The sequence below is a fragment of the Chlamydotis macqueenii genome, chromosome 7 (assembly GCF_036417535.1).
Source record: "Chlamydotis macqueenii isolate bChlMac1 chromosome 7, bChlMac1.mat, whole genome shotgun sequence".
In the NCBI taxonomy this organism is placed as follows: Eukaryota; Metazoa; Chordata; class Aves; order Otidiformes; family Otididae; genus Chlamydotis; species Chlamydotis macqueenii.
The window spans coordinates 35,191,742-35,216,854 of NC_141562.1; the positions used below are offsets into that span (position 1 = coordinate 35,191,742).

Consider the following 25,113-nt stretch of genomic DNA (forward strand, 5'->3'; position numbering starts at 1 on the left):
TTCAGCCTCTTTGCACTGTTACTCTGTAAATATGCAATAACTTGATTTGTTAAATGTTATTTATTGTGCAAAATTGCTGCTAAAACCAGAGCAGCTCGTCAGTTTTATCTACCTGCATTTTCTGGCAAGTCCTCCCCCAGTTTTCATGGTTCTGTTTGGGAGCCGTGGTACTGCAGTATCTGTCCCCATCAACTCTCTGAGGAAGTGGGTCATAATTAGGAATTGATTAGACAGAATGAGTCAGAGCTGAAGCATGGGAGTCAAAATTACTGAATTTGGTAAAGAATTAGCTTGAGTAGCTTGGAAATACCGCATAACACGCTGGAGAGGAAAATTAAATATTTGTTCTTTTCATTCCTTTTCTGTTCAGTGTTTATGCAGGGAGCACAGTGATTTTCAGAAGGTTTGCAGCGTGAATGTCTGAGGGAAATGGGCTGTGCCAGAGCTCTCTGCGGGCTGAGGGCACTGTGTGGTGGCAGCTGCTTGGTTTCTCGGGACCTGTTGGTGCTGGGCTCATGGCACAGGCGTCCTCAAGTGGTCTGGCTCTTCCACGCAGCAGCTTCCCATCAATGACTGATAAACAGAAATTTTTTGAAGCAGAGTGAGATGAAAAGTGGTTATGGAAAGCTATGTCAGTTAACTTTTTTAAAGTACAGAAAGGATTTTGTATTCAAAGACAAGCTAAGTTCTGCCTCATCCTGCTTGCCCCTATTGAGTTCCTGGGGCTGAGGACACACATGGGGTTGCCACATTTCTTCTGTCTCCTGTTCGTGGGCTTTGGCTGCTTCCAGTGGAAGCACAGCCTTGCTTTCCCCTCTGGAACAGAGCCAGTGGTTCTGATCACCACTCTGCAGAGGAAAATGCAGGTGTGGGGTGTTACTGATTGAGAAAGCTGTGATTTAGTGGAGTCCCTGTGGTGGGGTCTGGCTGCGTCTGCCTGGCTGCTCCCGTTTCTCAAAGCCCACAAAAGCTGAGCGAGGAGCAGCAGCCCATGGGGCTCATCTCCAGGAGAAACAGGGTTTTTAAAGAACCTGTGGTCAGGTAAGTCCACGAGAGGGCGAATTGAAGCTAAAAACTCAACACGGTCCTCTGTGGAAGCCACACATGCTGTGTCCAAGGGATGTTGCATTGTGATCATCAAGCGCTGAAGCTGTGCGCAGCAGTGCTGAGCAGGGAGGACCTCTCACAACAGGAGAAGGTGCAGGGGGAAAAGCAGAGTCCATGGAAGCCTGAACAGAGCGTCTGTTTGGAAAGAAGAGCTGCAAGTTCTGACAACAGGGTTGGTTCCAACTTTCTGAGGGAGTGGGCAGATCTGGCAAGGGAAGAGTAGTTTGTCTCCATCTCGGTAAAAGACAAACGGGGGGCAAAGAAAAAAAACGGGGTAAGTTCATGTGCCTGGCAAGAAAGGAGAGTTGACAGTCTGCATTGGAAACCTAGAAAGTTTCAGGATGCTGTGGCTGGTTTAAAATCCTGTACAGCTTTGCTGTTACAGGAAAAAAAAAAAAACGCAATCTGTGAGTCAACCAGAAACAGGCAAATAAAACAGAAAAGAAGCTCTAGCTGCCAGTCTGGTTTAAAAGAAGCCTGTAATAAAACAGTGCAACCCCTCTGCAAGGATCAGGGAAGTCTCAACCAGATCAGGTTGCTCAGAGCCCCATCTAACCCGGCCTTGAACACTTCCAGAGATAGGGCATCCACCACCTCTCTGGGCAACCTGTGCCAGTGTTCCACCACCCTCAGCATAAAAAATTTTTCCTTATATCCTGTCTGACATATTTGCTCACATCTGAATTAGAAAGCATGGTCAGAGACAGTATCCTGCTTGAAAAAAAGGTACCAGCAAGGCCAGGGGAGGCTGAGAGGTCAAGCGCAATTTGAATCGCTGAATGGAGTCATGGCAGCGCGATCCCAGCGTTGCCTCTGCCGCTTGTGAAAGTGAGCAGTGGCGTTCGTCCTCATCTGTGCTTGAGAAGGGCACGTCCCGTTTGAGTTGGAGGCTGGGATCTTGAAAGGAGCCCTTCCTTTTGAAGAGGAGTTGGCGACAGAACGCTGCATTTCACCAGCATGGTTACTGGGAGATGAATATTTATTGAAATGGCGCTACACCCAGGTAAATGTTACTTATACAGGCGTGTTATGTAAAGGACAATACTATAGCGAAGCTATGACATGCATCTTCTTTCTTGCAGTCAATTAGTTTTGCTTTTATTTATCCTCAGCTAAGTGGGGTTTTTTTTTGGTTTGTGTAATGAAAAAAGCCCTTCCCAAAAGAAGGCCGAAGTGGTGCGCAGAAGGAAGAGCTCTCCCGGGATCGGATCCAGCCTGCGCAACGGCCTCCTGCCAGCACTGCGGGCCACTGCAAACCCTGCCGCCACGCACAAGGGCTTCCTCTGCTCAAATTGCTTTATTGCCTCAAGAGCAGAGTCATTTTTTAAAAAAATTAAAAACCAGTCTGCCAAAGCTCTCTGCTTAACACTGTTCCTGTCCTGGAGGAACCAAACAGCAAGATCAAATCCAATCCCACGCCGCAGATGTTCATCGTGTCATTTGATTTGTTACTGGAAATGCTGGATACTGCAGCTCTGCTCCTGCCGCAGCTCAAGGCAGGAAGTGGGAGCGGTTTTAAATACCTCCCATTCCATCTCATTTGGAGCCTCATGTCCCCAGCTCGGTCCTCAGTGGACAGCAGAACAGCTTCAGGAGCATTGCCTGACAAAGTCGCTGGGGATATCCCTGCACCCACACGTACGATCTCCATGGCATACCCAGTTTGAGAGGTGGTGTATCTCTTGTGCAGTCATTTGAGCTCGAATCAAGCCTGGCTGAGGTTTCCATGAATTTGGCAACTCCCATCAGCTGTACAGTTAGGTTTTTTCCTGATACTGAATCATCTTTCAAGCTGTTACTGAAATGCTTTACTACTTAGAATCATAGAATGGGTTTGGGTTGGAAGGGACCTTTCAAGGCCATCCATTCCAACCCCCCAGCAAGAAGCAGGGACATCTCCAACAACATCAGGTTGCTTAGAGCCCCGGCCAACCTGGCCTGGAATGTTTCCAGGGATGGGGCACTTACCCTGTCTGCTGTAGGCATGGACATCGCGTGTCACCTGCTTCCCCTTCTAGCAACCTCTGGTGTATCTGAAGGCTGTTGGTGCATCCCTGTGGGGCTTTTTTCCTCTGAAGACAGAGGACAATCATCCTTGGCAATTATTTTAATCTCTTTTTATCTCAAGTCACATTTTCTATACCTCTCCCCATTATTACTGGGCTCTTTTGCGTTGATCCAAACCCTTCTTGAAGTGCCCAGCCTTGCCAGAGGGCATCACTTGCAGCCCTACTGTTCCGCCGCACCTCCTGGCAGCTTGGTGGAGACTCACAATTCGTTTACCTGTGGCTAGCTGTGGAGTGGTGTTGTATAGAATAATATTTATTCTTTAACTCTGGCTTTGATCTGTGAGGGTTTGAAATTGCAGCCTGGTTTTGGCACCTGATTCCCCTCTCCAGGAGCTGCGGTGCTGGCTGGCAGCACTCCTGTGTGCTGTGTATCTGTGGCACTGTGTCCACCAACTGTTAGTCCCGTCCAACTAGACTTACTTTATGTTCCCTCTTTTAAAATAGAGGGAGGTAGATTTAGATTAGGTATTAGGAAAAAATTTTTTACACTGAGGGGTGGTGGCACACTGGAACAGGGTTGCCCAGAGAGGTGGTGGATGCCCCATCCCTGGAAACATTCCAGGCCAGGTTGGACGGGGTTCTGAGCAACCTGATCTGGTTGGAGATGTCCCTGCTCCTTGCGGGGGGGTTGGACTGGATGGCCTTGAAAGGGCCCTTCCAACCCTAACCACCCTGTGATTCTATGACAGTTTTCTTTCTCAGTAGGCTGTCTGCTCTTAGGTACTTCTGCAGGCCGTGCTAATTGAACTGCTCTCTTGGAGCTCTGTCTCTCTCTTCTTTCCAGCTGTTTCCCTCACAAGTTAGAGCATCACACACAATCTCCTGTATTAGAAAATCTTCATACAAAACGGGCTTTCTCCTGCAGCTGCAGCTCTACCGTGCAGTTGTTGGCCCTCAGATAAACTGAAGCTTGAACAAGGCAATGTGTACTTTCCCATCTTTATCACAGAAGAGCGAGACTTGCTTTAATAAAAATCATGTGGTAGAAGCTTTGTTGCTGAAATGGAAAGGGTTATTTATTCTATCATCTTGATCCAGATGTCATGATACATGTTACTGTACGGAAATATTTGTTTAACTTTCATACAACTATCAAAAAAGTATAACATGCTATTATTGACTTGTTTTATGTAACTGTGAATCCTATGATTTAGAATCAACCATTCATGATCACGTTCAAATATGACAATTGCCCGTGCAAACTCCTTTGGTCAAAATTACACCTGCATCTTATACTATGTTTACTATGCTGCTACTACTAAAACCTGAAACTTGCAGTCATTGCAGAAAAACAATTCCAGCAAACTACTAAACATTTACATTTAACATTTAACCTTCGAATAAGAATCAAGTCTTTCAGAAGAGCTTAGCTCCTGGATATCAGGATGCTCACATTAAAATTTGGTTTATGGCGATTCATTTTCTTAAGTCTGTTTTCTTTGCCTGCATTTCTCCCAGGCATCAACAAATCAGAAGGATTAATGCAATCTTTCTAAGATGAGCTGATGTCCAAGTCAAGCATTGATAGGTTCTTCTGTGGAAGTGAGCACTGCTCAGAAAGCAACAAGATGTACAGTCTGGGGTGGGCTTTGCAGGAATTGGATAGCCTTGTATTTACAAAAATGCATCATATTATGACTTTTTTTCTTCTTTTTATGTTGTTTGAGCCATCCTGTGGTAGACCTTGAATGAGAACTTGGAGAAGGTGCCCTGCTGTTGCAAGTGTCATTGAAAGTGAGGTCCTTCAGCATGATACGAGGCAGATGGCTGGTGACACAAGTCGGGTGGCACCACCTGGGAGTTTCCTCCTATGCAAAGGACTTTAGGTGTTGATAAGAAACATGGTTTTCTGGGAGGATCTTGCCTCTGAGTTTTGCCTGCCACCTCATTATTGCGGTACACTGCCTGTGTGTTTTTTATAAAATAGGGGCTGCAATTCTCACAGCTGCTGCCCTGCAGGGAATCAGGTTGAGATCTGCTTTAGGGGATTTTCTGTTTCTGAATCAGACCTTTGCCAACCCTCAGTCACAGCAGGGAAATCATGCTTCCCAGAGAGTCTGCTTCAGCAGACACATAGAGTCTATTTATTTAAAACAATGGCCACAGATAATTATTCCCAGACTCTTCAGTGATTCTGAGGAGCAAAGAATGGGAAGTGGCACAGAAAGCCAAGGCAGAGGAAGTTCTTTAGTCTGATCCCAAACCTCCTGTGAAAGGGGTAAGGAGAGCCAGGGCTGCCTCCACCAAGAGCCTTGGTGCCAGGCCAGGGCCATGGCCAGGGGCTGGTCCTTCAGCACAGGGACCTGCATTCGGGTGCTATTCGTCACTCATGGCTCTGGTAAGTGCTTGGGCCTGTGTGAGCGGGAGAGTCCCAGGAAGCAGCGTTAAATGTCCAAATTTCTAGCATTTGGTGTTGGAAGTCCATTTTTTCCTCCAAATACTGCTCTGAGTACTCAGGAGGCTGGAGGACACTTGCGAAGTACTCTGTGGTATTTTGGAAAACACGTTACAATAACAAAGGAGGACACAACTGCAGAATTCAGTCGTGTTTGTGCTGTTGTTCCTATCATGAAGCATATTTTTGTGGTTTCCTTTTTTAAATTTTCTTTTAAATGTCTTTATGGACACAGCCTCTCTCCTTTGCAATCGAGATACCCTTGGCTTTGACTTTTGTCTGGCTGCGGGCTTATTTAGTCAGGATGGCAGAAGTATTTGGTGCAGTTACAAATCAGACTGCAAAAAGGAGAAGTAACTGCTAAGTTTAGAACCAGCAGAGACCAGCCCAGCCCAACTGAATTAATGAAACTGTTGCTCTAAGTTCCGAAGTAGGTGGGATGGATTGTTTAGGAAGTTGGCCAAGTGGTATAGGCAAAAGTACGAGTTAATAATACACAGCATTGTTACTTTCTCTCCCACTGCATAAACGATGTGGGAACATTGTCAATATTTGTGGAAAAGCGGTGTGAAACTTTATTTGATGACAAAACAAAATGTTTTGTCGTTTCTGGAAATGAAGCAATCCATGACAGGTTGTGAACTTTAGCACCAACTTTGGTTTTGGAGTTCTTTGTTGCAACAAGACATAAATTTTCCAGCTGTGACATCTGTCAAATCTGTCTCGTTACCCTTAAGTTTATGGTAACATTTTTACTTTTCAGTGAATTTTTATGGGGTTATGGTTTAATGGATCATTCTACTAATTATTTTCCTTTCTGTGTTCAGTGAACAATAAGACAGTTTCAGACCCATCCTCCTCCTGCAAGTCACTGTGCCCCTTTTTCAACTTCCTCTGGGTTTTTTTTGGTTTGTTTTTTTTTTTTTTTTTGAGTTTTAGAGTAAGTTTCTTCAACAAGCTTAAGGCAAGATTCAAGGGAGATCTTGGAGGGATGGAAGCTGAACTGCCCTTCCCCATCTCTTGCTATATCAGTTGCCACGAACTTTGAAGGCACTTAAATTTCATTATTAGGACTCAGACATTTAGCACCTGCCTAAAGGGTCTGAAACGGCAGATCATCTCAGGCGAGTGCTGTACGTGCTGTGACTGGATGAGGCTACTTGCAGATAGGAAAGTAGAAGCCATTTCCTTTCTGGCCATGGGTGGTTCCCATCTTAAAATGGGTTAAGCGTTAGTCTGTTCAGCAAGGAGATGCCCAAGGTGAGAAAGGGTTCAATCCATCCGTCTCACCCCAGAGAACCAGTCTAAACACCTGACTCTCAGTTGGCCAGGGTAGGAGAGATCTCCGTGCTTCTGCTTGCGTGGTGCCAGACACAAAGAATTGCAGGGTAAGGAGCAGCTTTTTAGCAGTGGGTAAAGGCTGCTTAGAAGTGTGCAAACCTTGGTCTCGTTATTGTCTCTGTTCCAATAACTGTTTATGTAAACCTTAGGTATTGAGGCTGCATAGTGACAAGAATATTCTCTGAGATTATATTTTTCGTTTATTTTTCCTTTGCCATTGATCCTTTATCTGCCTTTACCAGCTGCAGGTCTGCGAGTGTTGATTTAAGGAGTGAAGAGTGTGTGTTCATATAAGGAGTATCTCGTGCTCTGACATGCTCTGTGATATATTGGGTGCTTGTTGCCAGAAAGTAAACAGGGATCAAACAGTTCCTGCTCTGCAAGATGTCCCCTCATTGTAAGGGAGAAGCATTTGGTTTCTGTTATCTCACACAGACCGTTGGTAAAGAGATCTGGTGGCATTCAAATGTGGCACTGAGCTTGTGTTACCTCACTTGGGTGTGAAGAAGAGGTTGGTGTTCATTAACTGGGGTGGGCTGGAGTTTGTGGAGGTCCGGGAGAGGGAAGGGAGCTGGAAGCAGATGAGGGATGACCAACGGGAACACAAAATGGAGACTAGGCACAAGTTTTGTGTTTTTCATCACCATCTGCATAGCAGCTTTCCCAGATAATCCCAGGCTTCCTCTTCCTCAACAGTTCCATATCGCTTCCAGGTATGGGCAAGCAGTTCAATAACAGGAGAGCTGGTGAATATTAATTTTTTTCAGTTGTGATCTTACACTGCCTCAAAGGAACAGTGTTGCTTCGCTCTTAGGTTCTTCAAGCTTTAAAAAATAGATTGGGTCAGTTTCCAATAATTTTATTTGAAATATTTTGTTACGACAGGTACAGAACGGACATTTTTTGCACTTTAGCATTTTGCTTAAATGAAATTGTTTGCTGACTTTAACCTGAAGTTGTGATGAGCCTTTTTTGTCTCCAATTTTCAGAAGTGCTAAGGAAGCACCATTTGATACTGCAATAGAAATTATGGTATCAGTTAAATTTAAAGGAGTTAATGGGAACTAACAGAAAAATAATAATTACTAAAAAAGTGTGAACAACGTGCATCCTTTCTCCCACCCAAAAGACAAACATTTCATCACATAGTTGACTTTTAAAGCAAGTACAGATCCAAACTGAAGCTAATGGTTGTACACACTCACCAAGTTCCAGTTCTGATGAAATGAGCCACGAGTCAACCAACACTCGCGTCCCCCCCCAACCCCCCCCACCCCATCAGCCATCCCACCTGGTAGGAAGAAAGGTCATTTTGTGCAAAAGACAGGTCAAGACCAAAGCATTGGTTTTGCCACTGACTCTTTGAATTTTTTGTGGAGATTGCCCTGCAGCCCGTGGAGGGCCCTTTGCTGGAGCAAGGGGACAATTCCTGAAGGAGCTGACACTGGAGCAGGCTGATCCTGAAGGACTGGAGCCCATGGGAAGGAAGCAGGGGAAAAGAGTGAAGAAGAGAGAGCGGTAGAGACAAACTACTATGGACTGAGCACAGCCCCCCATTTCCCTCTGTGCTGCCCAGGGAGCAGGGAGGCACGGGAGTCAGGAGTGAAAGAATGGAGCTGAGCCTGGGAAAATGGGGAGTAGAGGAGGTGTTGTTTTAATTTGTCTATGTTTCTTACTATCCAAATCTATTTTAATTAGCAATAAATTAAATTATTTTTTCCCTAAGTTGAGTTCTGTTTTCCCTGTGACAATAATGGGTAAGTAATTTCCCTGACCTTGTCTCAACCCATGAGCTTTTCCACATTCTTTTCTCCTCCTGCCTTGTTGAGGAGGAGGAATGAGAGAGGGGCTGGATGAGCACCTTGCGGCTGGTCAAGGTCAATCCATCACACTTGTTTTCTTTTTATCCAGGGACAGAAGAACTGAGACACTGGGCTTTGAGCAGTGAATGCCAGTCCTCAAGTAGGATGGCCATTCAGCAATGCTTGCCATTGCAACCTCTCGAGGCCTCTGTGGACCAGCCACCCTGAGTTTGCCTCAGACTTAATCTTCGGAGTTGTCTCACGTGCTGTCCTTTTCCATTCACATATTAACACCTTTCATTGAGTTTCCAATGTTTTAAATTTGTTTTCGCTTTTCTTTCATCTCTCCAGGTATGCAACAGCTGCCTCAACCTGTTTACCCAGCCACCTCCCTTACTTCCTTCAGTCCCTCCGAAACACCATTTCTTCCATCTGGCTTGCAAAACGATGATAAGAGAAGACTACCTGTGTTTACAGAGTCAATGAGCTGTTTGCACATCTAACAAAGTAACCTTTTATTTTTTCCCCTTCCCACTATGGAGTTTGTGCTTCCCTTTTTCTTTTGATCTTCTGACTTTCCTCTGCTGTATCGGGTTGAGTTTGGGTGCTGGCTGCCCAGGGCCAGGACAGTTGTGTTGCGTGTTTCATGAGGCTCAAGAAACACAGTTCTGAGAATTAATAAGTTTACCAATCAGTAATGAAGGACTGTGTCAAGGAATCAGTTCTTAAGAGCTGAAAAAATAGAGAACCTAGGATTATTTTTCCCTTATTTTCTGTACTTAAATGCCTCATTCTCTGGGAAAGTTTGTGCAGTTTAACAGTGATTGGTGTGTGACCACTGAATTTGTGACTACTTGAGTTTGTGACAACATTTGGAAGATTAATTTGATGGTTTCAGTTTTGTAGCAGATGGCTTGCAGAGCTTAAATGTAATCTTGCTACCCTAGTAAAGATAAAGCATGCTGAAGGGAGATTAGGGATGAATGTACTCACTTTCTGCTGCACTTTTAGAATCATAGAATGGTTTGGGTGGGAAGGGACCTTCAAAGGCCATCCAGTCCAACCCCCCTGCAAGGAGCAGGGACATCTCCAACCAGATCAGGTTGCTCAGAGCCCCGTCCAGCCTGGCCTGGAATGTTTCCAGGGATGGGGCATCCACCACCTCTCTGGGCAACCTGGGCCAGTGTTCTACAGCCCTCAGCGTAAAAATTTTTCCTAATGTCTAATCTAAATCGACCTCCCTCTATTTTAAAACCATTTCCCCTCGTCCTGTCACAACAGGCCCTGCTGAACAGCCTCTCCCCATCTTTCCTGTAGCCCCCTTTAAGCACTGTAAGGCCGCTTTAAGGCCTCCCCGGAGCCTCCTCTTCTCCGGGCTGAACAGCCCCAGCTCTCTCAGCCTTATGTGATGTCTGTTAGGACAGAAATACTCATAAAAATAATCTAGGGGAATTCAGGGAAGCTCAGCATCCCAGTTCCAAACTCTTCTCCCTCTAGAAAGTTAACGGATGTGTAGCTAGTATTTGAGAAAGACGTGATGGTAAGTTATGTGTATTTAACAGTTCCTGAAACTGTAGCTTAGCAACAATTTTAAGGGGCTGTAGACATAGTGGTTGTCTCTGGGTGAAGCCCTCCCAGCAGCTGGTGGTGTGTCTCCTCAAGGAAGTCCAGGCCAGCCAGAAGAGCCTCCATAAGCCCCTTGACGGTTTGCCACCACACTCTTACCCTTCCACATCTGCAGTCTCTAAAAGGAAGGATCTGCAACACAGACTTAAAAAGCAATTGTGGCTTGGATAAGATTCAGCCCTGAGAAAGGGACATGTTACATTTGTGACAGCAACAGAACTTCACAGCTGAAAGAGGGCTAGGCTGGAAAAGCAGCAGGTATTGCAATCACTTTTGGTCTCTGATTTCTCTGAGGAAGGTGTCAGGTGTTGTCTTCTTGTAGAACCAGGAAGCTATAAATAATGGATAACAAATCAAACATATAGTCATGAAACTTAGGGAAGTGAAAGAGCTGAGACAATGTGTTTGGTGTTGACTTAATGAAGGGACAGATTGGGCTGCTGAGCTACGCCCTTCAGCGTCTCTGCCTATAAATGCCGGTGCCCTCCTGTATCAGGAGCTCCACGGAGATGGCTGCCACCATGATCTTGTCGTGGATGATAATGATAAGTCTTCAAATTCAGGTGGATGCAGGTAAAGAGTCTTGCTTATCATCACCTTCATGGCTACATTTCACATCAGGATAATGCTGAGATTTAAGAGTCAAAGAGGATTTGGCAGCATGGCTTAGCTCTTTTGAAAACCATGAGCAGGTCAAACCTACGAGCTCAGCAAATAGATCATTATACCCATTAATGCATAATTAATTTTCTTGAAACTGCTTGATTAATCTAAGTTGTTCTCATCATTTTTTGAAAAGAGATTAGTAAAGGGAAATCAGATGAATATACTGTAAAGCCAATTGTATACTTCTCTGAATCTTTGTGTTGGGGGGACAAATTTAAAGACTGATACCTATTTTCTGGATGAAATGCATGTTTATTTTAAATAGTTTGAGGTGCTCTTTGACCCATGTGTTTTGTATTTGATTAAGTATATTGTTACGACTAACACAGTGGTGTTTAACAAGAGTGCCCTAGACAAAACAAGTATGGCACCTGTCCATGTTCCTATTATTACTGTAATTGTTAGAATACAATAGCAATTACTGTAATTTTATACTGTTCTAATTTCCCATAGTCTAATTCCTGTTACGAGTGTAATGTGGTTTGGTTGCGGACGCAGTGATCTGCCCAGCCACTTGCATCCCTGTGGGGACCGATGCAGATATCGGTGGGTCTGATGGGAGGGAGGATGCTTCAAACAGGGTAAAATGGTCTTCCCGTGTTCAAAAAAGACTTTCCCCTTTTTCAGGTGAGGGTCACCTGGCTGAGCATGGTGCTGTGAGAATGAAGGCATTTCTTTTTAAGCAGCTGCTGTTGCTTTCCTTGTGCAGGAGCGGGGAACGGGAAAAGATCAGATGTGTTTGCCACAGCTACTGTCTTTCCATCCCTCCCTCTTTCAGATGCAAAGTTCTCCATTAACTTGACGTGGGATAATGAACCAAAAGCAAAAATTCACTTTCCCTTTCTGTATTCCCCCACACACCCTCATACACAATGGAAAGAAATAACCATTCAGGGCTGCTTCTGAGCTCAGGTTTTTAATGATCTTATTATTTACTCCCTCCCTAAATATTTGAGGTGCACCTAGTGATATCGTAAACTCAGCTGGAATGTTGATATTGAGCTGGAAAGTACTGAGTTAATGTTTAATACTTAATTAATTTAGATGTAAAGCCTTGCATGTGTGAGGAGCAGTGTGGTGGGACGTGTTGGGAAGTTCCCTACTCACTGAATAAATGACAGGTGTCCTTGTTATGATCTTCCAGAAATCACTTTAAATACATAAAGTCCATGTTTAAGGGCCAACATTACAGACCATGTCATATTCCAGGCCAGGTTGGATGGGGCTCTGAGCAACCTGATCTGGTTGAAGATGTCCCTGCTCCTTGCAGGGAGGTTGGGCTAGATGACTTTTGAAGGTTCCTTCCAACCCTAACGATTCTATGATTCTGTGTGATATTAGTCAGTGAAGGCATATTCCCACCTCTCAGGCTGTCCATGGAGCAGGATTTTGATCCCCAACACCAGTTGTACCTGATCCGTTCCCTTGTAAATCAGTAGCCATCGCTTTGGCAGGGTCACCAGGGGATCCTATGCATGCAAACTTTCCATCCACATTACTTAATTCATGTCGTGTTCTTTCAATATTTTTTTTTTCTAATTGCTTGTGACGACAATGTCTGGACATCAGCAGCTTCTACAGAACAATGGTTTCTAACAACAGGTAACTTAAAAGTTTTATAAAAATGTATGTTTTTTTATAGAGTTGCCATTGCTAAATATTCTCTCCAAGCTGATGCTTGCATTTGAAAACTTTTCTAGTCCAGTCATAGCCAATGTAGCCAACCTACCGGTATAGTCAGGGATTCAGTGTCCACCAGACTGGACTGAAGTGTACCCATGCAGACTCTGTACGACAGCGCATGCACGCACTTGAAATGCAGCATCTAATTGTATGTACGTGTCACACTTCTCTGAGAAAGAACGCAGGTCACCGCTGCAACAAAGAGCTTAAACAAATCAGTGTCTGGGCTCAAACCTTGAGGATAACAATGCCGTGTGAAAAACAGAGGCTGTATAAATGCAGCAGTTTCTGAGTATCTGAAAGCACACAGGAAATTTGTCCGTGGTTTGAACAGACAAATTTTAACTGATTACAGGTTTGTAGACCGTCTTTCAGTGGCCTACACTCCGTACAGCAGGACTCACCACCCCTCTGAGATGCCCTCATTCATTTTGGTTTATAGGGTTGGTGCTGGCACCTGATCCTATGGCCTCATTTTTCCATGCTCAGCTGCACTCACTCTCATCTTACCAGACCCCTCAGCTCATCTTTTCCAAACCTGCGATTCTTACAAAGTAATATAGTGACACTGTGATTAAGGCAATACGGAAATCAGCTTTGTCTCAGTAACTACAATTATTAAAAGAAGGGAAACACTGAAACAACTCCGTTTGTGTTTTGAAAGCAGTTTTTAAACAGACAAACTGACCTATTTTAAATACTTTTAAACATTTATCTGTTAATTATATTTTTTTCCTAAAGGTGAGATTTTAGTCTAATATGAAAACTACACACAAATAGAAAAAAAATTACATTTAATGAGTACCTGCTAACTTAATTGGTGGGGGCTTGATGACTTTACTCACAGATATGTTTTTGGACGTGATTGTTGACTTTTACTGGTATGTGTGACCAGAGATGTGAATAATAGTCTTCATCCATGTAGATTTTAATGTTTACTCATCTATTAGTTAGTATTTAGTTGATAACTGCTTGACTTTTCCAAATATTCCAGTATATAAAATGCATATTCTCGTAACAAGGACATACAATTATCTAAAAGTGTAGCTGAACTCAAATGAAACAATTCTCAGAAAAACCTTCCATAATCCTCTGAGGACATTGGGATAGCTGCCAGCCCTGATGCAGAAGGGTGATGGTGGTCTATACACTCTCCTTCCCCCGGGGTTTGAACAACCCCATAAAGCCCTGTCTCAGAAAACTTAACTCTCTGTGATAGATGAAAGGAAACAGTAGGAAGGAGATCATCTTCCTCAGCCTGCCAGAGTCCTGTCCCACAGGACACCTTCCATCTGTTGGTGTCACCTCAAGGGCTTTCCACCAACTGTCCTGTACGGGAGCCTTAGCAGGGAAAGCTCTTCTCTGACACAGAGTTTGTGACACCAGCTGGACTTAGCAGCAAGGAATGGATAAAACCAGTGGTGTTGAAAGGGGGAGGAAACAAGAGTGGCTTAGATGTGGTGGGAATACGACCTACTCGTTGTCTGCAGCTGTGCAAAGTGAAGGAAGGTAATGGGCTGTGCAGCCTCCTTTCCTCACTGGCCCTGCTCTGACCACCTCCCCAGGTAGTTTTCCGTCATCTTCATTTCTCTTAAGATTTTTGGGGTAGCCTTGTTGTTCTTGGTATGGAGAAAGGGAGGAGGAGACAGTTCACAACCTATTCTCCTGCAAGAAGGAGAGCCATCACCTTCTGATCAGATCAAGTGAAACCAACAGGTCCTTGTTCAAAGCCAGCAAAGAGAGACTCCTCACTTCAAGGGCACCTGGCACTCTCTGGGCCAGTTAACAGGTTTTGGTGGGCTCACGAGGAGATTTGATGATTAATGGAGGAAAAAACAGCTGAGGTCTACTAAAATAGAAACCTCTTGGATCTAAAGTTCATCAGCCACAAATTGCTTGAGGCTTGAATGGTGCTTGAAGACATTTCAAATTATGTTTTTCTTGTTGAACTCCCGATGTGGCATCATGTAAGTTTTGGGTTTTTTTTTCTTCTCTAGAAGAAACAAGTACAGCTGCCCCAACAGCAAGCGAGGCCACTATTTGTAAGTAGAATTTATCAGATTTTTACTTTATATGATAGCGACAGCTTTATGTTTTTACCATCATACTTATTTGTGGAAAGTAATTTGTATGATGCAAAAGCTCATGTGTTTGCTTTTTGCTGAGGCACGGGAGTGTGTGCAAGAGCAAAGTTATTCGGGGATGGCTCTGCCCTTCAGCAGCCAGCATCCTTGCTAGGAAGAAAGTGATCTTCCATCACTTGTGCCCCTCACTGGGGGCTTGACTTGACTCACTGGGGAAAAAAATAAAGCGCACTGAAGTCTCCCATGGGATTTCTCCTAATACACTTCCTCTCCGTGTGTTTTTTTTGTTTGTTCTCCGCTGCAGTCCCAGTCACAGATGATGGTGAGTTTGCCAGGGACCTCGCCGCAGCCCCAGGCACGGGGACGTGAATGACTGCTGCTGCTCCAGCCTCTCCATCCCGCAGCGTGGGAGCCTGAGAAGGGGCTGCCATGCCCGTGCAGTGCTGTGGGTGGATGCCGCTGGGTGTCGGGGAGCAGCTGTGCCTGGGGAGGACGTGGGAGCCTAAGATCTCCCGTCAAAGGTCACTGCCTGAAACCAGAGCACTGCTCTCTCCAAGAGCTGTTGCTGAAGATGACAGAATGAAAGAATAACCAGATGGCTGAGGTTGGAAGGGACTTGTAGAGTAAATCTTGTTCTACCGCTCGGCTAAAGCTGGGTCTCCTGTGGCTGGCTGCCCAAACCGGGTCCAGATGGCACTCGGCTCTCCAAGGATGGAGAGTCCACCAGTTCTCTGGGCAACCTGTTCCCGTGCTCAGTCACTCTCACAGTGAAAAACTGGGCCAGTTAACAGGTTTTGGTGGGCTCACGAAGAGATTTGATGATTAATGGAGGAAAAAACAGCTGAGGTCTACTAAAATAGAAACCTCTTGGATCTAAAGTTCATCAGCCACAAATTGCTTGAGGCTTGAATGGTGTTTGAAGAAGTTTCAAATTATGTTTTTCTTGTTGAACTCCCCATGTAGCATCATGTAAGCTTTGGGTTTTTTTCTTCTCTAGAAGAAAGAAGTACAGCTGCCTCAACAGCAAGCGAGGCCACTATTTGTAAGTAGAATTTATCAGATTTTTACTTTATATGATAGCGACAGCTTTATGTTTTTACCATCATACTTATTTGTGGAAAGTAATTTGTATGATGCAAAAGCTCATGTGTTTGCTTTTTGCTGAGGCACGGGAGTGTGTGTAAGAGCAAAGTTATTCGGGGATGGCTCTGCCCTTCAGCAGCCAGCATCCTTGCTAGGAAGAAAGTGATCTTCCATCACTTGTGCCCCTCACTGGGGGCTTGACTTGACTCACTGGGGAAAAAAATAAAGCGCACTGAAGTCTCCCATGGGATTTCTCCTAATACACTTCCTCTCCGTGTGTTTTTTTTGTTTGTTCTCCGCTGCAGTCCCAGTCACAGATGATGGTGAGTTTGCCAGGGACCTCGCCGCAGCCCCAGGCACGGGGACGTGAATGACTGCTGCTGCTCCAGCCTCTCCATCCCGCAGTGTGGGAGCCTGAGAAGGGGCTGGTATGCCCGTGCAGTGCTGTGGGTGGATGCCGCTGGGTGTCGGGGAGCAGCTGTGCCTGGGGAGGACGTGGGAGCCTAAGATCTCCCGTCAAAGGTCACTGCCTGAAACCAGAGCACTGCTCTCTCCAAGAGCTGTTGCTGAAGATGACAGAATGAAAGAATAACCAGATGGCTGAGGTTGGAAGGGACTTGTAGAGTAAATCTTGTTCTACCGCTCGGCTAAAGCTGGATCTCCTGTGGCTGGCTGCCCAAACCATGTCCAGATGGTTCTTGCCTCTCCCCAAGGATGGAGAGTCCACCAGTTCTCTGGGCAACCTGTGCCCATGCTCAGTCACTCTCACAGTGAAAAAGTCTTTCCTGTCCTTCAGAGGGAACCTACTCTGTTTCAGTTTGTGCCCTTGGCCGCTTGTCCCATCACTGGGCACCACTGGGAAGAGCCTGTCTCTTGGAGCGGGGTGACTCCCAGCAGCTTGTTCCTCTTGGGCAAAATGCTGCTGGCTCGCCTGCTGCTCTGTCCCTACAGCAGCAAGCAGCTCCAGCTGAACTCTCCCAATGTCGTTGACCACATTTAGGTCTGGAGGGATTGAGGGATCTGCTTATCTCCAGTCTCCCGTGTCCCACACGATGGCCAGGCTCTGCTGTTAGGGTTTACAGCCTGTGACCAGCGTAACCTGCACTCTGGGCTGGGGGAAAGCAGGGATGAGGTTTGGAATGCAGCCACGTGAGGGATCTCTCTGGGGCTGTGGCAGAGCCTCCTTGCTGGTGGCCATGCCTTTTCTGACGGCTTCTGACAATGGGATTTCAAGAGTTCTCTGCCCATCCCCTGCTCTTCTCCTTTCCTCAGAGCCTGGCCCCTGCGGCGGCTTGCTTCAGGATTCATCCGGCTCATTCCAGAGCCCCGGCTACCCCAACTCCTACCCCAACAATGCCCACTGCGTGTGGCGCATACGGCTGCGGGAGCTGGATCGCAGAGTGGAGCTCCAGTTTTTGAATGTCGAGTGAGTGTGGCAGGGTGGCAGCTGTGGTGTGCGCAGGGTGCCCGGTGCTGGCTGTGGATGCAAGGAGGGCTTTGTCACCATTGCGAGGCCTTGGTGTCTCTTTGCGACTCCCGGGACGAGGCTGGCAGCGGGGTTGGTTTGGTTGAGCCCCACAGCTCGTGCCGGTGCTGGTGCCGGGAGGTGGCACAGCGCACGGTGCAGACAGCCCCTGCTCTCCCTCCGCAGGCTGGAAGGCACCAACTGCCAGTTTGACGCCATTGAGGTGTACGACGGCAGGTCCCCTGGGGGCCCGCTCCTCGGGACCGTTTGCAGGAACGACGGTCGCGTCTTCCAGTCGTCCGGGCACCAGCTGACCGTCCTGTTTCGCAGTGACGGCAGCATCACGCGCAGGGGTTTCCAGGCCTACTACTACTCGTTTCCTGCCTCCAGCAGCACCACGGGTAAGAGCAGAGCCGTCCTTTACTCGTTGCCAGGCCAGAAGCACCAACTCTTCCTCAAGGGCCTTCTGATGGCTCCTGACACCTCCAGAGCCCGTGCTCCCACTGACAGGCGTTTTGGCTCAGGGGCCTCTTTTTGGTGGGGTCTGCCACCAGACTGCTGCCACAATGCTCTTTCTTTGCCTGACGGGCAGGGACAGGGCTTTCTCCACCTCTGCCACTGCTGCTGCTGAACCATTCTCGATTTTCCTGGCCTTTATGGCAGGCAGAGGAGTTGCTTGTTTGTGGCATGCTCATTGCTGCAGCTGCAGAGGCCAATGTTCCTGCTCATGGTTCCTACTTGTTTCCCAACATAAAAGGGGCTGATGGGTCCACACGCAGTGCAGTGAACTCCTTTCTGCAGCTGAGGAGCAGTTGAGGAGCGAGCGTGGCTGCTGCTCTCTGCCTGCAGCACAAGGTTGCTCCAGCTCAGCTCCTGTTGTATCGCTGATCTGAGGTGGGGCCTGGAGGGTTTGAGGGGTGTGGTGATCTCCTGTCCCCGCTCAGGATCCCACAATCACGGGATGGTTGAGGTTGGTCTTGCTCGGTCCCACCAAGTTACAGTGCCCAGTGCACATCTTGGGTTTGTGTGTCCCAGGGCTTCCTTTGGGGAGGGCTGACTCCCCCAGGCTCTTTGTGTTTGGAAAAATGCTGCTGTCTTACTCACTGCTCTCTCCCTGCAGTGCCAGATAGCTCCAGCTTCCCTGCCCCCACGTCGTCGACTCCACGTAAGCCTGGAGGGGTGGATGGGTCGCTGCCGATGTGTGGCACTGGGGGACGGTTACTACACACTGTTCCTGAGTTTTGGGTCCTCTGTAAACCAGTGCCTTATGGCCATGTGCTACCACAATGTGCGGGGATTTGACATCTTGTGTCTCTTCTCTGAGAGTCTCATCCTCTGCATAGTTTGAGCTGTCTTCCCCTCCTGCACACGTTTGCGGTGGGGAAAGGCTCTTCTTGGCAGAGCTTGGGCTGCGGAATCTCTGTCGTTGTGTTTCAGTGTTATCTTGCTTTGCTTAATGTTGGATCTCACAGTGGGTATTTATTTTCCTCTAGCCGCCACGTCTACAATGAGCCCAACGACTACACCGAGCCCAGCCACAACGACCTCGACTTGTAAGTGGGGTTTAGTACTGGTTTTCCCCTTTATGTGCCAGGCCTAATTCAGGCATGAAACGCGGCTTCTGAAGTTGACTGCCGTTGTGCTGTTGGGACATGCCTTGTGTGATCCTCTGAGAAGTAGTTGTGTGATGTTATTCAGAACGTAAACCCCGTGCTTGGTAACGGTTAATCGTATGAGTGACTGGAGAAATGTTTATGACATAGAAATACTGCTGGCCATGGGTGATGAGTAAGGGAATGCATAAATTGCGTGGAAACCTCTGACATTGATGCAACGTGTAAGGTGGAGCTCGCAGACCAAAAGCCTCCTGTGTTTGGTTTTTGGTGGGGCCAGGAGTGTGCGCAAGGACATGGTTATTTAGGAGCCCGGATTTCAGGGATTGCTCAGCCTCCTGGCAGCCAGCATCCTTACCAGCAAGCACGCGATTTTCTGTGGCTTGCGCTCTCCCTGGGAACTTGATTTGACTCACTGGGGAAAGAGTAAAGCACGTTGAAGTCTCCCCCAGGATTTCTCCTAATACGCTTCCTCTCCATGTGTTTTTTTTCTGCTTGTTCTCCTCTGCAGTTCCAGTCACTGCTGATGGTGAGTCTGCCTGCCAGGCCCTCATCCTGGTCCCAGGATCGGGCATGTGCATGCCTGCTGCTCCCCCAGCCCCTCCATCCCCCAGCGTGGGAGCCTGAGACGGGGCTGCTTCCCCTGTGCTGTGCTGTGGGTGGATGCCGCTGGGTGTCGGGGATCAGCTGTGCCCGGGGATGATGTGGGAGCCTGCGCTGTCCCATCAAAGGTCACTGACTGGAAGTAGAGCACTGCTGGCCTGACCAGGGCTTTTGTTTCTCCCCAAGAGCTGTTGCTGCGGCTGAGCGCTGGGCCAAACAGATGTGCAGGCAACGTGGAAATCTTCTATTTTGGAGGCTGGGTGAAAGTGTGTGGGTACCGGTGGGACATGCAAGACGCTCAGGTGGTGTGCAGGCAGCTGGAGTGCGGCTCCCCTCTTGGTGTGATGCACTATTTCCCTTCGAGCGACTGGCACCCGTACATGCCGAGGGAGGTGAATTGTGTGGGCTCTGAAGATTACCTGTGGCAGTGCCCTTACAGGGAGTCGTACTCTGGCTGTTATCACGGGGATGCTTCTGTCATATGCTCAGGTGGGTATTTGCGTTCCGGTGGTGTGTTCCAGAGGAAATCCCACGTGGAGTTTGTGTGAGGTTGGGAGAAGGCTGGCCAGGCAGAGCAGCAGGGGCTGGTGGGTGCATGTCCGTGTCACAGAGGCTCCTGTTTCAGAGGGAGCACCATGCCTGCCCTTGCAGCCTGTGCATGGGAGCTCTGGTTTCTGGGTGACGGTTCCTGCGCAGAGCAGGGTGCGAGGAGGGGCTTGAGGTTATAGCATGAGCTGCCAGGGCAGCCAAGGGCTCCGAGTGCCTCACGCCCTCTGCTTTTCTCCTTCCAGACTCGGGACTCACCGTGCCACCCACAACAGGTAACCTGAGATTTCTCTTTACATGCCTCTCCTCCTTGCGGTGCTCTACCTCTGCGATGCTCTGTGTCCATCAGAGCACAAGACCCAAACACTGGCTGCACTTACAGACCCTGGCTAATACCCTAGATGCTCAGGGCAATGCAGGATTGCTTGGGATCCTTAGGCACTGAGCAGCCACTTCTTCCGTGGAGAGGCGTGGGGATGGTCTTCGTGGTGCCGCAGTGGTAATGCCCTTGAGCAAGTGGTGGGGCAGTTGGTGCTGCAGCTGCCTAGCTCAGTGCTGTGGGTGCTGCCTGTGAGTTCTGGGTTTCCTTATTGTGGAGTTCCCTTTGGAGAGGTGTGACTCCCAGCAGCATGTTCCTCTTGGGAAAAACACTGCTGGCTCACCTGATGCTCTCTCCCTGCATTACCAGGTATCTCCAGCACGACTTCCCCCATGTCATCAACCGCAGGTATGTCGGGAGGGGTTGAGGGGTCTGACTAGCTCCTGCCCCCAGTTATGGATCACAAAATCACAATTCCAGTTGGTGTTGGAAGAGACATCTGACCATCATCTTGTTCTACCCCTCGGCTAAAGCTGGGTCGTCTGTAGCTGGCTGCCCAAACCATGTCCAGACGTTTCTTGCCTCTCCCCAAGGACGGAGAGTCCACCAGTTCTCTGGGCAACCTGTACCCATGCTCAGTCACTCTCACAGTGAAAAAGTCTTTCCTGTCCTTCAGAGGGAACCTACTCTGTTTCAGTTTGTGCCCTTGGCCGCTTGTCCCATCACTGGGCACCACTGGGAAGAGCCTGTCTCTTGGAGCGGGGTGACTCCCAGCAGCTTGTTCCTCTTGGGCAAAATGCTGCTGGCTCGCCTGCTGCTCTGTCCCTACAGCAGCAAGCAGCTCCAGCTGAACTCTCCCAATGTCGTTGACCACATTTAGGTCTGGAGGGATTGAGGGATCTGCTTATCTCCAGTCTCACGTGTCCCACATGATGGCCAGGCTCTGCTGTTAGGGTTTACAGCCTGTGACCAGCGTAACCTGCACTCTGGGCTGGGGAAACCAGGGATGAGGTTTGGAATGCAGCCACGTGAGGGATCTCTCTGGGGCTGTGGCAGAGCCTCCTTGCTGGTGGCCATGCCTTTTCTGACGGCTTCTGACAATGGGATTTCAAGAGTTCTCTGCCCATCCCCTGCTCTTCTCCTTTCCTCAGAGCCTGGCTCCTGCGGCGGCTTGCTTCAGGATTCATCCGGCTCATTCCAGAGCCCCGGCTACCCCAACTCCTACCCCAACAATGCCCACTGCGTGTGGCGCATACGGCTGCGGGAGCTGGATCGCAGAGTGGAGCTCCAGTTTTTGAATGTCGAGTGAGTGTGGCAGGGTGGCAGCTGTGGTGTGCGCAGGGTGCCCGGTGCTGGTTGTGGATGCAAGGAGGGCTTTGTCACCATCATGAGGCCTTGGTGTCTCTTTGCGACTCCCGGGACGAGGCTGGCAGCGGGGTTGGTTTGGTTGAGCCCCACAGCTCGTGCCGGTGCTGGTGCTGGGAGGTGGCACAGCGCGCGGTGCAGACAGCCCCTGCTCTCCCTCCGCAGGCTGGAAGGCACCAACTGCCAGTTTGACGCCATTGAGGTGTACGACGGCGGGTCCCCTGGGGGCCCGCTCCTCGGGACCGTTTGCAGGAACGACGGTCGTGTCTTCCAGTCGTCCGGGCACCAGCTGACCGTCCTGTTTCGCAGTGACGGCAGCATCACGCGCAGGGGTTTCCAGGCCTACTACTACTCGTTTCCTGCCTCCAGCAGCACCACGGGTAAGAGCAGAGCCGTCCTTTACTCGTTGCCAGGCCAGAAGCACCAACTCTTCCTCAAGGGCCTTCTGATGGCTCCTGACACCTCCAGAGCCTGTGCTCCCACTGACAGGCGTTTTGGCTCAGGGGCCTCTTTTTGGTGGGGTCTGCCACCAGACTGCTGCCACAATGCTCTTTCTTTGCCTGACGGGCAGGGACAGGGCTTTCTCCACCTCTGCCACTGCTGCTGCTGAACCATTCTCGGTTTTCCTGGCCTTTATGGCAGGCAGAGGAGTTGCTTGTTTGTGGCATGCTCATTGCTGCAGCTGCAGAGGCCAATGTTCCTGCTCATGGTTCCTACTTGTTTCCCAACATAAAAGGGGCTGATGGGTCCACACGCAGTGCAGTGAACTCCTTTCTGCAGCTGAGGAGCAGTTGAGGAGCGAGCGTGGCTGCTGCTCTCTGCCTGCAGCACAAGGTTGCTCCAGCTCAGCTCCTGTTGTATCGCTGATCTGAGGTGGGGCCTGGAGGGTTTGAGGGGTGTGGTGATCTCCTGCCCCCGCTCAGGATCCCACAATCACGGGATGGCTGAGGTTGGTCTTGCTCGGTCCCACCAAGTTACAGTGCCCAGTGCACATCTTGGGTTTGTGTGTCCCAGGGCTCCCTTTGGGGAGGGCTGACTCCCCCAGGCTCTTTGTGTTTGGAAAAATGCTGCTGTCTTACTCACTGCTCTCTCCCTGCAGTGCCAGATAGCTCCAGCTTCCCTGCCCCCACGTCGTCGACTCCACGTAAGCCTGGAGGGGTGGATGGGTCGCTGCCGATGTGTGGCACTGGGGGACGGTTACTACACACTGTTCCTGAGTTTTGGGTCCTCTGTAAACCAGTGCCTTATGGCCATGTGCTACCACAATGTGCGGGGATTTGACATCTTGTGTCTCTTCTCTGAGAGTCTCATCCTCTGCATAGTTTGAGCTGTCTTCCCCTCCTGCACACGTTTGCGGTGGGGAAAGGCTCTTCTTGGCAGAGCTTGGGCTGCGGAATCTCTGTCGTTGTGTTTCAGTGTTATCTTGCTTTGCTTAATGTTGGATCTCACAGTGGGTATTTATTTTCCTCTAGCCGCCACGTCTACAATGAGCCCAACGACTACACCGAGCCCAGCCACAACGACCTCGACTTGTAAGTGGGGTTTAGTACTGGTTTTCCCCTTTACGTGCCAGGCCTAATTCAGGCGTGAAACGCGGCTTCTGAAGTTGACTGCCGTTGTGCTGTTGGGACATGCCTTGTGTGATCCTCTGAGAAGTAGTTGTGTGATGTTATTCAGAACGTAAACCCCGTGCTTGGTAACGGTTAATCGTATGAGTGACTGGAGAAATGTTTGTGACATAGAAATACTGCTGGCCATGGGTGATGAGTAAGGGAGTGCATAAATTGCGTGGAAACCTCTGACATTGATGCAACGTGTAAGGTGGAGCTCGCAGACCAAAAGCCTCCTGTGTTTGGTTTTTGGTGGGGCCAGGAGTGTGCGCAAGGACATGGTTATTTAGGAGCCCGGATTTCAGGGATTGCTCAGCCTCCTGGCAGCCAGCATCCTTACCAGCAAGCACGCAATTTTCTGTGGCTTGCGCTCTCCCTGGGAACTTGATTTGACTCACTGGGGAAAGAGTAAAGCACGTTGAAGTCTCCCCCAGGATTTCTCCTAATACGCTTCCTCTCCATGTGTTTTTTTTCTGCTTGTTCTCCTCTGCAGTTCCAGTCATTGCTGATGGTGAGTCTGCCTGCCAGGCCCTCATCCTGGTCCCAGGATCGGGCATGTGCATGCCTGCTGCTCCCCCAGCCCCTCCATCCCCCAGCGTGGGAGCCTGAGACGGGGCTGCTTCCCCTGTGCTGTGCTGTGGGTGGGTGCCGCTGGGTGTCGGGGATCAGCTGTGCCCGGGGACGATGTGGGAGCCTGCGCTGTCCCATCAAAGGTCACTGACTGGAAGTAGAGCACTGCTGGCCTGACCAGGGCTTTTGTTTCTCCCCAAGAGCTGTTGCTGCGGCTGAGCGCTGGGCCAAACAGATGTGCAGGCAACGTGGAAATCTTCTATTTTGGAGGCTGGGTGAAAGTGTGTGGGTACCGGTGGGACATGCAAGACGCTCAGGTGGTGTGCAGGCAGCTGGAGTGCGGCTCCCCTCTTGGTGTGATGCACTATTTCCCTTCGAGCGACTGGCACCCGTACATGCCGAGGGAGGTGAATTGTGTGGGCTCTGAAGATTACCTGTGGCAGTGCCCTTACAGGGAGTCGTACTCTGGCTGTTATCACGGGGATGCTTCTGTCATATGCTCAGGTGGGTATTTGCGTTCCGGTGGTGTGTTCCAGAGGAAATCCCACGTAGAGTTTGTGTGAGGTTGGGAGAAGGCTGGCCAGGCAGAGCAGCAGGGGCTGGTGGGTGCATGTCCGTGTCACAGAGGCTCCTGTTTCAGAGGGAGCACCATGCCTGCCCTTGCAGCCTGTGCATGGGAGCTCTGGTTTCTGGGTGACGGTTCCTGCGCAGAGCAGGGTGCGAGGAGGGGCTTGAGGTTATAGCATGAGCTGCCAGGGCAGCCAAGGGCTCCGAGTGCCTCACGCCCTCTGCTTTTCTCCTTCCAGACTCGGGACTCACCGTGCCACCCACAACAGGTAACCTGAGATTTCTCTTTACATGCCTCTTCTCCTTGGGGTGCTCTGCCTCTGCGATGCTCTGTGTCCATCAGAGCACAAGACCCAAACACTGGCTGCACTTACAGACCCTGGCTAATACCCTAGATGCTCAGGGCAATGCAGGATTGCTTGGGATCCTTAGGCACTGAGCAGCCACTTCTTCCGTGGAGAGGTGTGGGGATGGTCTTCGTGGTGCCGCAGTGGTAATGCCCTTGAGCAAGTGGTGGGGCAGTTGGTGCTGCAGCTGCCTAGCTCAGTGCTGTGGGTGCTGCCTGTGAGTTCTGGGTTTCCTTATTGTGGAGTTCCCTT

At 49.0% G+C, this 25,113-nt stretch overlaps 1 protein-coding gene across 1 annotated transcript in view; it reads left to right on the forward strand.

The window, feature by feature from the left end:
* The first annotated feature begins 10,813 nt into the window (after nt 1–10,813).
* DMBT1L1 (scavenger receptor cysteine-rich domain-containing protein DMBT1) overlaps nt 10,814–25,113 on the forward strand; it is a 39,462-nt gene continuing 25,162 nt past the window's right edge. The window contains exons 1-16 of the mRNA XM_086752827.1: nt 10,814–10,913; nt 15,078–15,095; nt 16,162–16,179; nt 17,129–17,282; nt 17,508–17,722; nt 18,442–18,520; nt 18,815–18,874; nt 19,758–20,026; nt 20,329–20,358; nt 20,772–20,810; nt 21,554–21,707; nt 21,933–22,147; nt 22,867–22,945; nt 23,240–23,299; nt 24,183–24,451; nt 24,754–24,783. Coding sequence (XP_086608953.1) covers nt 10,814–10,913; nt 15,078–15,095; nt 16,162–16,179; nt 17,129–17,282; nt 17,508–17,722; nt 18,442–18,520; nt 18,815–18,874; nt 19,758–20,026; nt 20,329–20,358; nt 20,772–20,810; nt 21,554–21,707; nt 21,933–22,147; nt 22,867–22,945; nt 23,240–23,299; nt 24,183–24,451; nt 24,754–24,783 — 1,789 coding nt within the window. The remainder of the gene's footprint in view (nt 10,914–15,077; nt 15,096–16,161; nt 16,180–17,128; nt 17,283–17,507; nt 17,723–18,441; nt 18,521–18,814; nt 18,875–19,757; nt 20,027–20,328; nt 20,359–20,771; nt 20,811–21,553; nt 21,708–21,932; nt 22,148–22,866; nt 22,946–23,239; nt 23,300–24,182; nt 24,452–24,753; nt 24,784–25,113) is intronic.